This window comes from Pan paniscus, chromosome 18 (assembly GCF_029289425.2).
Source record: "Pan paniscus chromosome 18, NHGRI_mPanPan1-v2.0_pri, whole genome shotgun sequence".
Taxonomy (NCBI): domain Eukaryota; kingdom Metazoa; phylum Chordata; class Mammalia; order Primates; family Hominidae; genus Pan; species Pan paniscus.
In genome coordinates this window covers 76631091-76646754 of record NC_073267.2, presented here as the reverse complement: position 1 = coordinate 76646754, position 15664 = coordinate 76631091, and the positions used below count along the sequence as shown (strand labels likewise).

Here is a 15664-nt window from a genome sequence, read left to right as displayed (position 1 = left end):
GAATACAAAAACAATGTGTCTGCTGTTCACCACTCTCTGGATCCCTTGTACCCTGCTCAGAGCTAACCACCCAGTGACTGGTTTTTTTTTTTTTTTTTTTGAGACACAATCTCACTGTGTCACCCAGGCTGGAGTGTAGTGGTGCAATCTTGGCTCACTGAAACCTCTGTCTCCCAGGCTCAAGAGATACTCCTACCTCAGTCTCCTGAGTAGCTGGGACTACAGGCATGTGCCACCACAACTGGCTAACTTTTAAATTTTTGGTAGAGACTAGGTCTCACTGTGTTGCCCAGACTGGTCTTGAACTCCTGGGCTCATGTAATCCTCCCACCTCTGCTTTCTAAAGTGCTAGAATTACAGGTGTGAGCCACCGCACGTGGCCAATACAGTGACTGTTGAATCAATATTTACTGAGTGGGACTGATGGATTGTAGAGTGGGTGACAAGAGAAAGGAAGGAAAAGGGACCATGGCTTCATCCGATGGCAGTCAGTTCACATTTAAATCAGTTGGCCTCCAGGTCAAAGAGATGCAATATGCAAAAAAGAGCTGACAAATGAAGAATTAATTAGAAGGTAAAAAGCTCATGGCTCATCTACATTTAAACAATCTGATTCTACCCTCATCTGAGAGGCCATTCTTCAGTCTGAAGAAAGTTGAAGGCAATCATCACAAGGCTGACTTACAATCTTTAAAAAAGTACTTTTCAGCCTTCCATAGCATAAAACCTGGCCCACAGTACGGACTCAATAAATGTTTGAGAATATGAACAAGCTGGATGCATCCCTCACCTTTGCCATTCCTAAATGGAGTAACATCTATGCTGTCATTCCCAGGAGGAATGGACAAACATCCATGTGCAGAAGACAGAGAAACTCAGTTAGTTAGATGTCAAGAAAGAGGAAGGCCGCATGGCTTCTCTGATCCACGTGGCACATGCCAGTTTCTTTTTCTTTTTTTCAAAGAGAAGGGGTCTTGCTATGCCACCAAGGCTGGCCTCAAACTCCTGAGCTCAAGCTATCCTCCCGTCTCGGCCTCCCAAAATGCTGGGATTATAGACATGAGCCACTGCTCCCAGCCCATGCTAGTTTCTTGAGGGAGGATTCCATTTACCACATCAAAGGATGTCTCAGCATCTTAGGATCTTAGGATCCTGAGTCACCCAGGGAGAAAGTCACCCAGAGGAGATGAAGCAGCCATGGTGACTGGTCATCACACAGCTACTGGTAAAGGAGGGCTACGAAAGATCTCTAGAGGGAACTAACTATATGAATGGCTAAGAAACAGGAGCACTATCCCAGCTCTAACGGAATGGTCAGGCTTCTAAACCGCACAAATCTTTGTCTCACAGATCTCAGCACTTGCCTGCTTTTATAACCCCTCAATGGCTTCCCATTGCAGGCAGATAAAACCCAAACACCATGTCATCACCAAAGGCCCTGAATATTCTGGATCTTACCCATCTATATCTTCTTTCCACTGTTCACCCTTTGTTACTTGCACACGTCAAGCTCCTTCTCACCTCAGGCTTCTGGATTAGCTCTTGTTGCTGCTGGAATCTGGAATGCTCTACCCAAAGCTGCCTCTTGTTCTCACTTTAGGTCTTGGTCACACCTCACTTCCCTCACTGCCTTATTCAATGAAGCCTCTCATACCATTTATTTATCTGTTAGTCTCCCTTATATCCTCACAGAGGTAGGACCTTGTCTGTCTTGTTCACCTCAATACCTCCCAGCACCCAATCCCTGTGCCTGGCACAGCTGTAGGTGGTCATGCACATCTGTGAAACAAAGCAATTAGGTAGAACACTTAGGTCCTATACCACGAATCCTGTTGACCACCCTCCTTCTCTTGAACTCCTATTGTCTCTCCACCAATACTACTCTCCTCTAACTTTTCCAAGTCTCTCCAATAGGCTATGTTTCTTCTGCTCATCCCTGGTTCAACTAACCACCCAGTTTCTGACTCATATCTCCATCTGTTTTCTGTATACATCTAAAGGCAAATAAAAGCCAACAGATTAAAAGTGATCTTTTCATCTTCTCTGTATTCTAGGTCTCAATATCGATGTCCAACATCATACAGAGTTTCTCAAGTCAGAAACCTCTAGATTCCTCCTTCTTCCCCACCTCTCCAAATCCAGTTCTTCCTAAACGAATGCCCACAATACACTTCACTAATACATATCCTTTTTTCCACAGATTTGCACAGATTCCAACACAAAGTATCCTTGATAGTATCCCAGGCAGCTATAACCAAACAGAATTGGGACTCTGGGAAATCCATTTTCTTCTTCTACCAGTACATCATGCTCTAATTATAATACCAAATTGCTTATAGTTCCCTGCACACATCATCTACCTTTTCTCCTGTGTTTTTTTTTTTTTTTTCTTCTTTCATTCGACTGGAAGATTTCCAGCTCCTGTTGTTTGGCAGGAAGCCTTCTCTGAACCCCTAGGTCAGGTCAAGTCCCTTCTTCCCCTCCACAGTACCCCATACATCTTCTACTTGATTATAATAAAAGGAACTATTTCTATAATCCCTCTCTATCACTAGACTAAGCTCTTCAGGGAATAAGATCATTTCTTTTTTTTAAAATTTTTATTTATTTATTTTTTATTTAAATAGAGACAGGGTCTCACTATGTTACCTAGGCTGGTCTCAAACTCTTGGCTCAAGTGATCCCCTCACCTCAGCCTCCCAAAGTACAAGCATGAGTCACTGTGCACTGTTTATTTTCAATGTTTGGGAGCAGAGTTCACAGAGGTAGATGATGCCTTCAACACAGTGAGCCTTCAGTCTCTGTGGAACAAGGTAATCTCGGAGAAGGTATTTTCTTCACTGACCCTTTAAATCTACCTTTTTTAGTCCCTTTCAAGACTAATTTCAAAAACAAATTCAGAGACTTGCCTCTGCATCAATACATTCTGCAACTCTCATTGAAAACATTTCAGGGCCCGGCACAAATGCTCATGCCTCCCAGCACTTTGGGAGCCGAGACGGGAGGATCACTTGAAGTCAGGAGTTCGAGACCAGCCTGGTCAACATTGTGAAACCCCATCTCTACTAAAAGTAAAAAATTACCTGGTGTGCGCAAGCCTATAATCGCAAGAGGCAGAAGTTGCAGTGAGCCAAGATCACGCCACTGCACTCCAGCCTGGGCGACAGAGTAAGACTCTGTCTCAAAAAAAAAAAAAAAAAAAAAAAAAAAGAGGCTGGGTGCGGTGGCTCACGCCTGTAATCCCAGCACTTTGGGAGGCCGAGGCGGGCGGATCACGAGGTCAGGAGATCAAGACCATCCTGGCTAACACGGTGAAACCCTGTCTCTGCTAAAAATACAAAAAATTAGCTGGGCGTGGTGGCGGGCGCCTGTAGTCCCAGCTACTTGGGAGGCTGAGGCAGAAGAATGGCATGAACCTGGGAGGTGGAGCTTGCAGTGAGCCAAAATCACGCTACTGCACTCTAGCCTGGGCAACAGAGTGAGACACCGTCTCAAAAAAAAAAGAAAAAGAAAAAAAGAAAACAAAACATTTCAAATCTGCACTGCCTTTACTCCACTGTTGGTCAAACCATCAGTGACATTCATATTCACAGAGATTCTGCTTGGCCTAGGTTTTCCTGTCCCTGTGTTGCTCGCATTTCCCTAATCATCCAACATTATACAACCAGGAAGGCAGCCAAGGAGCTGCCAGGATGCAGCTTCCCATTGTGATGCCAGGCAGATAATTGCATCTGCATTTGCACAGATTCCAATAAGAAACCTGGTGACAAAGTTGAGTCCACTTTCAGAAGGAAAGAGCAGTGGGATGCAGGATATGCCTGTTTGGCGACTTTTGTTTATCATCTCTCTCTCTGAGCCTGTCCCTCACCTGGCAAAAAGAGATAACAACACCTATCTTACAAGCCTGTGGTGGCAAGAGGTAAGTTCTTCCTGGTTCACTAGCCTAGGCATGTAATTCTAAAGCAGATTCCCTTCCGAGACCTATCCCTACCTAACAGCCCCAAATGTAGTTTGGACATGTTCAGGGTGGGGGAGGAGATTGACAGAGGTGGAAAATGACTTTCCATTTTTAAAGTCTGATAAAGTTAAATTAACACCATCTCTCAGGCAGACACCATGTAAAAATGAATTTTAAGACCCACGGGAATCATGAAGGCTCTGGGCCAGTCTATGAGCTTCCCCCTAAAATTCAATTCTGGACCCAATATACAGAAATGCCCTTCTCACTGTTTTTGGTTGCTATTTAGACAGTTTGTAAGAACTGTGTAAACCCTTGATTCCTGGGAAACTAGCAGAGCTAGGAGTCAGGGTTAGGGTATCAAAACAACAGCTGAGAGAAGCCTTGCTCTCTCACTCAGTTTTCTGGAAATCCTCATCTCAATTAATATCCTAGTAACTACTTTTTTTTTTTGTCTCCTTGAGACAGGGTCTCTCTCTGTCACCCAGGATCACGCCCAGTGGTGTGATCATGACCCACGGCAGCCTTGACCTCCCAGCCTCAAGTGATCCTTCCATCTCAGCCTCCCGAGTAGTTAAGACTACAGGCCTGACTTTTTTTTTTTTTTTTTTTTGTAGAAACGAGGTCTCACTATGTTGCCTAGGCTGGTCTTGAACTCCTGGCTTCAAGCTATCCTCCTGTCTCAGCCTCCCAAAGTGTTGGGATTACAGCCATGAGTTACTGCACCCAGTCCCTACCACTACTTTTGACCAAGGGACTCTGAATACTTGTACCACCAAGAGATCCACAACCTAGTCACACTACTAAGCACAGTTTGAAGCTATGGTTGTGGTTTTTATCCAGCCGTGGGAGGATCTTGCTTGGGTAGAAGCTGTCAAGGAGAGGGGAGGAAAGGAGTTAACCAGAAGCCAAACAGCATTAGCATGGTATCACCAGCCTTCCAACCAAGCTCTTAGTGCTTCACGAGAGAATGGAGCATTTCGTACCAGCTAATATTTTGGAAAGAACTCTGCAGGAGTGGTGTTAAGTTACGAAAGAATTTGGCCAACTCCCCTAAATTAAACCGGCTTTTATGGTTGGGCATGGTGGCTCACACCTGTAATCCTAGCACTTTGGGAGGCCAAGGCGGATCACTTGAAGTCAGGAGTTCGAGACCAGCCTGGCCAACATGGCGAAACCCAGTCTCTACTAAAAATACAAAAATTAGCCGGGTGTGGTGGCAGACGCCTGTAATCCCAGCTACTAGTAGGGAGGCTGAGGCAGGAGAATTGCTTGAACCCGGGAGGCAGAGGTTGCAGTGAGCCGATATTGTGCCACTGCACTCCAACCTGGGCAACAGAGTGACTCTGTCTTAAAACAAAACACCAACAACAAAAACTAGCTCTTACAACACACAGGACATATGTAGCCACTAAGCATCAGCAGGGCCTTACCAGCAATCTGTACCACCTGGTTTCTCCAACACACTGTCTCCACAGACATAAGTCTTCCAGAGTCAAGGATAATTTCTAATCCAATGGAGCAGCTGATTTAGTCCAGTAGCTCACACTAGAGTGACTAAAGTTCAGGCCTGCACAAACAAACAGCACCAACACCTACCCCACCCCCTTTTCTTAGTGCTGGGACATCAAAGTAAACACACAGGGGTTACTGAATGCAAATATCCTTGTACACATAAAAGTAGTGATGCTGGGAATGGAGAGGGTGAAGGGAGAAGGCTGGGCCAGCAAACCCCAAAACGACCAAACTGCATTTTTTAGAAACTAAATGTTACTTCTCCCTAACTCCTATTTCATCCAACCTTCACCTGTCACAACTGAGGTCTGGGTTTAGGATTACAGCATCCGATACAGACTATATTTCAAAAAAGAGAGAAGCGGGGCCGGGTGCAGTGGCTCACGCCTGTAATCCCAGCACTTTGGGAGGCCGAGGTGGGCGGATCACGAGGTCAGGAGTTCGAAACCAGCCAGCCTGGTCAACATGGTGAAACCTCGTCTCTACTAAAAATAAAAAATTAGCCGGGTGTGGTGGCGCGTGCCTGTAATCCTAGCTACTGGGGAGGCTGAGGCAGGAGACTCGCTTAAACCCACGAGGCGTTAAGTTGCAGTGAGCCAAGATCGCCCAACAGCACTCCAGCCCGGGCGACAGAGCGAGACTTCGTCTCAAAAAAAAAAGAAAAAAAAGAGGGAAGCAAGTCAGCTGTTCCTTTAATACACACAAACTCAACTCCCTTGACCAGAGCCCCAACATCTGATCATGGGTTCCAAGCCTAGGTTTCCCCTCCTAAAAAGGGGAAGGAAGCCACAGCCCAGAAAAGCAGTGGGAGACAGACCACAGGCCACAGTGATGATCAGAGGGGTCAGCCACTTCTCAGCCATTATTTGGTCTGTAAAATGGAAATGGGAATAACAACAGTACCTATCCTCAGGCGCCGGCGAGGGGTACTAGAGAGAATTACGTCCAAAAAGAGCAGGGCCGGGCATTAGGCATTTGGGGAGAGCAAGCTATTATTGTCTTTACTACTACTGTCCCACCGTCCCAGAAGAGACCCTGCTGAGACCCGAGACGAGCAACTGACAGGCAAATCGAGCCAGTTGGAGCGGGTATCTAGTGTCTGGAGCCCAGCGAGCCGAGAGGACGAAAGAGGTGAGGAGCTGCGGGCGCAGGGACGTGAGAGACTGAGAACAGAGGTGGGAAGAGCCCAGGAGAAAGCAAGGATCAGCGAATGGGGTCCTGACAGAGGACCCCAAACTCACCCAGCGTGAATTCCCATTGCTCGTTCCCCAGAGAGCGTTCGGGCACTACCTCCAGGTCCAGCATTGGTTCGGCTCGCCTGGCCCGGGCGGCCTCCCTGCGGCAGCGCAGAAGGGACCCGAGCTAAGGAGACAAAGCAGCGGCTGACAGGCCGCCCCCGCCGGCCCGCCACAGCCCCGCTTTCCACCTCCTCCCCGGCGGCAGCGGCAGCAGCACCGGCCCAACACCACACCTCACCTCACTTCACCTCACCTGCAGCAGCCGCGGCGGCGGGGGTAACGACGGCGGCGGGAGCGACTGCAGTAAAAGTGGCGTGCCGGGCCGTAAAGCGCGGGGAGGGCCGGGCGAAGGCGGGAGTGCCAGCGCGAGGGAGGAGCCTGGGGCGGAGCCGCGCACGCGCAAACTGCGGGTCCCGCCGCCGTCTCTGAGGAGGCTGAGTCGGGCAGGGCTGTAACGTTGGGAACTGTTGGGGCTCTAGGAGCAAGGAGCCCAGTACTTCGTGAGCCCCTACATCTGTGCACCACAGCACACACACTTCACATATCTACATAAAGAAGGGTTCACCACACAACACACACGTCACACAGCTGCACAACACCCGTCTGCTGTCTACACACACGTCCCACTCACGTTCACTGGTAGCAGAAGGCAAGTACAGAGGGCACGCTGAGGCCCAGCAGGAGGGAGGACGCGGAGTCCCTAAGCCTCACGGCCCCCACCGTCTCCGTTGGGGCCGGAGGTGACGCTGGCCGCAGCAGCTTTTAGTTGTTCAGGAATGACGGCCCCACCCAGTCGCCCCTGGGGCAAGGGTCGAACCGTAAGACAGTGAGGACTGTGGGCGTTAGGGGTCGGAATTGGTTCGGGGAGAGGACTGGGTAGAAGAGGAAGGGGCCGGGCCAAGCCTCCCTGCTGACCACATCCAAATGTGCGCAGTCCCCCGGGACCAGGATCCGAAGCCGCCCGCAGCAGCGTGGACCAAAGCTGTGGGGGTCTTGACCAACCCCTTGGCGCTTTCTGTGCCACAGTTTTCCTAATCTGCAAGGGACAGGAAGGTTCCTCTAGCAGGTTCAGCCTGAGGTTTTGGCCCGTGCCCCGGGACACCCTGAAACTAAAGGACAGCCGAGGCCTCTGCTGATGCCAAGCCTTCACGGAGGCAGTCTCTGGGTTCTCACAACCAACCTGAGATGCGAGATTATACCGACTTTACATAGGCGAATACTTGAGGCCCAGAGATGTTAAAGACACAAGGCTCCTTGGTTCTAGGCGCAGAACCCAAGTCCTTTTCCATTACATTGCCCCTGGAAGAAGGTTTTCAGCAGGGGAGAGAGTGGCATACTAAATTCTCAAACTGGCTTGATACTAGCGTTTCTTTGGAGGCGCTATCAAAATTTGAAGTCGCTGTTTGATTAAAATGAACTACATGGAGAAGGTTGTCCACTGCAGCATTGTATGCCAAAACAACAGAACTGGGTCACTGAGATGTCCAGTAGGGAAGTGGCTAAATAAACCGTGAGATAGATAGATAGATAGATGATAGATAGATAGATAGATAGATAGATAGATAGATAGATAGATAGATAGAGATATGTTTTTAAAGGTGAATGCTGAGAGCAGTGCTCACAGCGGTAATCCCAGCACTTTGGGAGGATGAGGTGGGAGGATCGGTTGAGCCCGGGAGTTGAGACCAGCCTGGGCAACATAGCAAGACCCAGTCTCTATTAAAAAAAAAATTAGCTGGTGTCATGGCAGTAGGTTGGGCCAGGAGTCCTAGCTACTCAGGAGGCTGAGAGGTGGGAGGATAGCTTGAGGATAGCTGCAGTGAGCTGTGATTATTGAGCCCCGGGGCTCCAGCCTGGATGACAGAGCAAGATCCTGTCTCTAAATAAATAAATAAATAATAAAAAGTGAAGTAGGTCTCTATGTTGATGTAGAAGGAACTCCAAGAGAAAAAAGCCAGGTGCAGAAGTATGCATACCATGACCACCCACCGCCCCCCTCCCCCAGCCTTTTTTTCTGTAAAAACAAAAATAAAAGAAACAGTGGCTGTACCAAAAAGAAAGAACATTTCTGGAAAAATAAAACATTGTCAATCATACCTAATAGAGTGGCAGAGGACAGGAATCAGGGGGTCATTATTCCTTACCATGACAAGCATTAAAGATATGTTTAGAAAAGCCTAGTTGGGCAGCTGGGCTAGATAGCTTGGGAAGGAAATCTGGGGAAAAATCTTAAGATTCGTGAGGAGCAATCTTAGTCAATTAAAAGTGTCTGGCTGGGCGCGGTGGCTCACGCCTGTAATCCCAGCACTTTGGGAGGCCGAGGCAGACAGATCACCTGAGGTCAGGAGTTTGAAACCACCCTGGCCAACATGGTGAAAACCCGTCTCTACTAAAAATAGAAAAAATAGCTAGGTGTGGTGGTGCATGCCTGCATTCCCAGCTACTTGGGAGGCTGAGGCACAAGAATCACTTGAATCCAGGAGGTAGAGGTTGCAGTGAGCCAATTATCACCCCACTGCATGCCAGCCTGGGCAACAGAGCAAGACTCTCTCAAAACTTGGAGGGGACTTATTTCTGGAGGAGAAAGATGGGTGGGGCCTAAATTGGGGTGGGATAAGCCCAGTGGGGTTGTACCAGAGGCAAGACAAAGAAGAAACCACATCATTCTGGATAACAAAGTGAAAAGGATTTCGAATTTGGGTAACCCCCAAACAGAAAGAACAAAGTTGTCGGTGAGAGCCCTAAGAAATTCCCTGTTGGAATAGTAGGCAGATAGATTTCTGTGAACAATGTTAGTCAACAACAAAAGTTTATCTGGCCAGGTGTGGTAACTCATGCCTATAATCTCAGCACTTTCGGAGGCTGAAGTGGGAGGACTGTTTGAGGCCAGGAGCTTGAGACCAGCCTGGGCAATATAGCAAGACCCCGTTTACACACACACACACACACACACACACACACACACACACACACACGCCAGATGTGGTGGCACATGCAGGTAGTCCCAGCTACCCAGGAGGCTCAGGTGGGAAGACCACTTAAGCCTGGGAGTTTTGTTGTTGTTGTTGTTGTTGTTGTTGCTTTTTGTTTTTGTTTTTGAGACGGAGTCTCGCACTCTCGCCCAGGCTGGGGTGCAGTGGCGCCGTGGCGCCATCTTGGCTCACTGCAAGCTCCGCCTCTCGGATTCACGCCATTCTCCTGCCTCAGCCTCTCGAGTAGCTGGGACTACAGGGGCCTGCCACCACGCCCGGCTAATTTTTTGTATTTTTAGTAGAGACGGGGCTTCACAGTGTTAGCCAGGATGGTCTTGATCTCCTGACCTTGTGATCTGCCCGCCTCGGCCTCCCAAAGTGTTGGGATTACAGGCGTGAGCCACCACGCCCGGCCGAGCTTGGGAGTTTGAGGCTGCAGTGAGCTATGTACAGCCTAGGCAACAAAAGAATGAGACTGTATCTCTAAAAAAATAAACAGAAGTTTATCTTTGCTCATTTAATGTTGATTCACCCAGGTTTTTATCCAAGGTGGGAATAACAGCTTTGGGATGGTGATATTAGGAGGCCTTGGCCCAGAGCCCAATACACACACACAATAGAAGCAGAAGGTGCCTGGCAGGAGCAGGCCAACTCAGGAGAATGTCAGCTACAGCCATTCCCCCAAACTGAGGGTGGGGATGTTCAGAAATATGGAATTGGCTAATGAAAAGCATATTCAGGGAGGACAAGTAGTCATGGTAGCAGTCAAAGCCAGACATGCAGGGACAGCTTCAGGTCAGAACATGGTGATTAAGCTCAGGGACTCAAAATTTGAATCCCAGTTCTGCCACTTAATAGCTTTGTGCCTTGACAAGTTAATTAGCCTCTCCATGCCTTAGTTTCTTCTGTAAAATCTGTAACAATCTCACAGATTTGTTAGGAGGTCTGTACTTGTGTGTCTGGCTTACAGGTAATTGCTTTGTGTATAACTAAAATTTTAAAACATCTAATAGTAACAGAATTGATGGAATCCACTGGCAGGACTTACAGATTGCATGTGGGAGATGAGAGAGACTGGGAGTCAAGAATAACGACATAGTTTTCCCAGCTTGGGTAGCTGGAAGGACGGTGATTGGAGGAACTGACATTGGTGTTTGGAAGGATGTCAATCCTTCTGGTAAAACTGTCACGTGATAACTTGGAAGGGAAGAAATGTAACAAGCTTGAAACACTACTGGAAGAACTTGGAAAACAATCTTAGTACCATGGTTATTATTAATTGCATTTGCCAAGTTATTTTTTCCTTTTTTTTTTTTTTTTTTGAGACGGAGTCTCACTCTGTTGCCCAGGCTGGAGTGCAGTGGCGAGATCTCGGCTCACTGCAACCTCCGCCTCCCAGGTTCAAGCGATTCTCCTGCTTCAGCCTCCCCAGTAGCTAGGATTACAGGCACGTGCCACCATGCCCAGCTAATTTTTGTATTTTTAGTAGAGACGAGGTTTCACCATGTTGGCCAGGCTGGTCTTGAACTCCTGTCTTCAGGTGATTCACCTGCCTCAGCCTCCTAAAGTGCTGGGATTACAGGTGTGAGCCACCGTGCCCAGTTAGATTTTTTTTTTAAAGCCAGTTTGAAAGCAGGAATGACAGGTAATGTGTACAGCAAATGAGGGATGGGGCTAAAAGTCATGGAAAATGGTGGAGCAGGGAACCCATCCTAATAGGCCTTACAAAGAACACTCCCCTCTGTTAGGGCAGAGGGCCCTCAAATGGTCTCCAGTGTCATTTCATAATTGTTACTGACCAGTGACTTCATTCTTCCCCTTTCTGAAGGCAAGTGCTTCCTGCAATTTTTCTGTCCCTGTCCCACCACTGTGTACTGGGTGCGTAGATCCTGGTCTCCACACACAATTTTAGCTCAATTGCCTGACTAGCAGGCACTTTTAGGTTTTCTTCCATGATGTGTATTTTCTTGAAGGAAGGAAAGTAAAATAATTGAAAGAGTGGCCTGTTGTAGACATTAGAGCAATTCACAAATATTCTGACTCCTGGGCAAAAAGGGTTGCATTTCCCTGCGCAACTGAAGTTGGGTGTGGCTGTGAATTGCTTGGTCCATTGAAATCAGAAGTCACGTGTATCAATTTCAGGTGAGTTTTCAAAGCCAATGCCTGTTTCATTACCTGTTTTCTTTCTTGGTTCTGTCACAATGGCTGGCAGTCCTCCAGTTCTGCTCTGTTAGCCTAGGTCAACCCCTGATGAGTATTTAGCATATAAGACATAAATCTTTAAGCCAATAAATTTTTTTGGTGTTTTAAAGCAACACACCAGCCCAGGCGTGGTGGCTCACGCCTGTAATCCCTACACTTTGGGAGGCCGATGCGGGTGGATCACCTGAGGTTAGGAGTTCGAGACCAGCCTGGTCAACATGATGAAACCCCATCTCTACTAAAAATACAAAAAATTAGCGGGCACCTGTCATCCCAGCTACTCGGGAGGCTGAGGCACGACAGTTGCTTGAACCCAGGAGGCGGACGTTGCAGTGAGGAGAGATTGAACCACTGCACTCCAGTCTGGGCAACAGAATGAGACTCCATCTCAAAAAACAAACAAACCAACCAGCCTATCCTGACTGATAAGAGAAATTGGGAAAACTGTCAATTATGCCTCCTGTACTGTTTATAGCTTTGAAATGTCTCCATGCCAACAAAGCTACCCTTAATCTTCCTGTGTTACTACATCGTATGATCAGTGGGACCAAGTTTCTGACTCCAGTCTTATTCTCCCCAAACAAAACTGAGTTTTCTCAAGCACCGATTCCACCAAGGTCATAAGCCCTCAATGGCTTCCTGTTCACCCTTGGGAATGGTCCAAATGTTTTATTTAACACAGTTGGAAAGGCCAGTCCAGCACTGCTTGTGACTCTTACCCTGCCCTCTGCTGGGTGGAATCTGCCCTTCTGGATTCATCTCACTGCTGCAGCCCCTCTTTTCTGTTCCAGTCATACTCAGCTGCTCTTAGCTTCTCAAACTTGCCAAGCTATTGGCTAGCTACCTGCAATACCTTCTCTAGCTAGCGTAAGGTCTGCCATCCTTCAGATCTTAGCTCAAACATCTTTTTATTTTTGAGACGGAGTTTCACTCTTTCGCCCAGGCTGGAGTGCAGTGGTGCGATCTCGGCTCACTGCAAGCTCCGCCTGCTGGGTGCATGCCATTCTCTTGCCTCAGCCTCCCAAGTAGCTGGGACTACAGGCGCCCGCCACCACGCCCAGCTAATTTTTTGTATTTTTTAGTAGAGACGGGGTTTCACCATGTTAGCCAGGATGGTCTTGATCTCCTGACCTTGTGATCCACCCGCCTCGGCCTCCCAAAGTGCTGGGATTACAGGCGTGAGCCACCGCACCCACCCTCAAAACGTCTCTTTAGGGAAGCTTTTATTCACCACCCAGACTAGAATAGATGTACTATAAGAGCCAGTACTTCTAATGTAACTTAAACAGCGTTACTGCCTTTGGTCAGCTTTTTAGCTAGACTGTAGATTCCTTGTGAGCAGGGAACATGTTTATTTTGGACACTGGGTATTTCCCCCCCTAAATGATAACCATACTTTTAGTCTCCAAAAAAAAAAAATAGAACTTCAACATTTTCCATTTTTATTTTTATAGGTAATATCTTGCTCTGGTGGCCCAGGATGGAGTGCGGTGGCAAGATCATAGCTCACTGCAACCTCAAAATCCTCGGCTCATGCGATCTTCCCACTCCAGCCTCCCAAGTAGCTGGGACTTAGAGGTGTGCACCACCATGCCTGGCTAATTAAGAAAAATATTTTTGTGCAGATGAAGGTCTTGCTATCTTGCCCAGGCTGGTCTTGAGCTCCTGGCCTCAAGCAATCCTCCTGCCTCAGTCCCCCAAAGTGCTGGGATTACAGATATGAGCTACTGTGCCTGGCCTTTTATTTTTATCTACTCACATCTCCTCAACATTTCTGAAATCTGAATGAGGCCAATAACGACCTTAATTCTAAGTTGCTTAAATTTTCTAACCAAAAGCTGAGAGTCGACTAAAACAGTGACTTATCTGTTTCAGAATATTCCATATTTAAACAAACTAAACTGCCATTTCCATCCATGATTTCACCCCGTGACTGTCATTTTTTAGCTTTGGAACATTTCTGAAATGCCATATATGAATATATGATGGTGATGCAAGAAAAGGGGTTGATGCTATCTAGGGGGAATCATGTATTCAAATCTGCAAGACTGAAATCTTACCTTTGAAGAATGTTTAGATTAAAACACCAAAGGTATCTTTTTTTTTTTGAGATGGAGTCTCGCCCTGTTGCCCAGGCTGGAGTGCAGTGGTGCAATCTTGGCTCACTGCAAGCTCCACCTCCTGGGTTCGCACCATTCTCCTGCCTCAGCCTCCCGAGTAGCTGGGACTACAGGCGCCCGCCACCACACCCGTCTAATTTTTTGTATTTTTAGTAGAGACGGGGTTTCACCGTTAGCCAGGATGGTCTCGATCTCCTGACCTCATGATCTGCCTGCCTCGGCCTCCCAAAGTGCTGGGATTACAGGTGTGAGCCACCGCGCCCGGCAAAACACCAAAGGTATCTTATACTCAGTTACGTATATTTGGTAATATCACCATGGTGGTTTAGAAAGATGTCCACAAATGCTTTGACATCCCCGCCTTCAACAGATGAAGCTTAATATTCTTCCCCCTTTGAGTGTGGACCAGACCCAGTGACTTGATTCTAACATACAATATGGCAGCCCAAGATTCAGTTCTAAGACTGTGCTTTTGGCTGAGCATGGTGGCTCACACCTGTAATCTCAGCACTTTGGGATGCCGAGGCGGACGAATCACTTGAGGTCAGGAATTTGAGACCAGCCTGGCCAACATGGTGAAACCCCGTCTCTATGAAAAATACAAAAATTAGCCGGGCATGTTATGGGCACCCGTAATCCCAGCTACGTGGGAGGCTGAGGCAGGAGAAATGTTTGAACCCGGGAGGCGGAGGTTGCAGTGAGCTGAGATTGCACCACTGCAGTCCAGTAGTCTAGGCAACAGAGCGAGACTCCATCTCAAAAAAAAAAAAAAAAAAAAAAAAAAGACTGTGCTTTCAACTTGGGTGTGCACTCTCTTGGATCACTTGCCTTGGGGGAAGCCAGCTACCCTGCTGTGCACTGTCCTATGGAAAGACCCAGCTAGGCATGAAATGGAAGGAGGTCTCTGTCCAACATCTAGCAAGGAACATCTGCCTTTTATCTAGCAAGCTGCAAAGAACCGAGGCCAGTCAGTGACCACATTAGTGGGTTTGAAAGGGGATCTTTCATCCAGCCAATCCTTGAGATGACTGTAGCCCAGGATGACTCTAACCTTATGAGGAACTCTGAACCAGAACCACTGATCTTAGCTACTTCCAGATTTGTGACTCACCTGTGGGATAATACGTATTTACTGTTTTAAGCTGCTAAGTTTTGGGGTAATGTGTTATGGATAATACAATGGTTTATAGATTGAAAAGCTCCTCATTGCCAAATGAGGCATAAATCAAGTAAGATATTTTTCACCAAGCAGCCCCGAGCTAGCATATCCAATTATGTTTCTAGAAGTGATATACTTACTAAAACCATGCTGTTACTGCTCAATTTTTTGAAATTAACTCTCAGAGCATGAATCCTACTCTTTGGAATTTCCCTTAATGGTGTCAATTCAGAATTTAAAGGCATTTTTGTCATTTGCAGTAAGTCTTGTGGTTAATGAGTAAATCTGTTTATTATGTGTCAAGCTTAAGGCATACTTTCAAGGAAAAGGGCTTACTTTTCTGTTGTAGGAAAATGCCAGGAGTCTTAAGAATGTTTGATATAACACCAGCACAATCAAAACGGCTGTATATTTCCAAAACAACTAGCTTGAAAGATGGAACTAATTTGGATGTGTAATTTAAAATTCTTTCTCCCAACATCACTACTTTATGGTCATAT

General features: G+C 47.2%; 1 protein-coding gene across 3 annotated transcripts in view; it reads right to left on the bottom strand.

Moving 5' to 3' along the window:
• Positions 1–8272, bottom strand: part of PHAF1 (phagosome assembly factor 1) — a 39835-nt gene extending 31563 nt beyond the window's left edge. The window contains exons 1-3 of one of the 3 annotated variants that reach the window (XM_003812215.6): positions 7343–7496; positions 6965–7186; positions 6715–6835 (exon numbers count right to left, since the gene is read on the bottom strand). In XM_003812215.6, coding sequence (XP_003812263.1) covers positions 6715–6778 — 64 coding nt within the window. In that variant the 5' untranslated portion in view covers positions 6779–6835; positions 6965–7186; positions 7343–7496. Of the gene's footprint in view, positions 1–6714; positions 6836–6949 lie in introns of all 3 variants that reach the window. The other 2 variants (XM_063597654.1, XM_008964628.6) reach the window with 2 other exon arrangements.
• Between the last annotated feature and the right edge of the window lie 7392 nt (positions 8273–15664).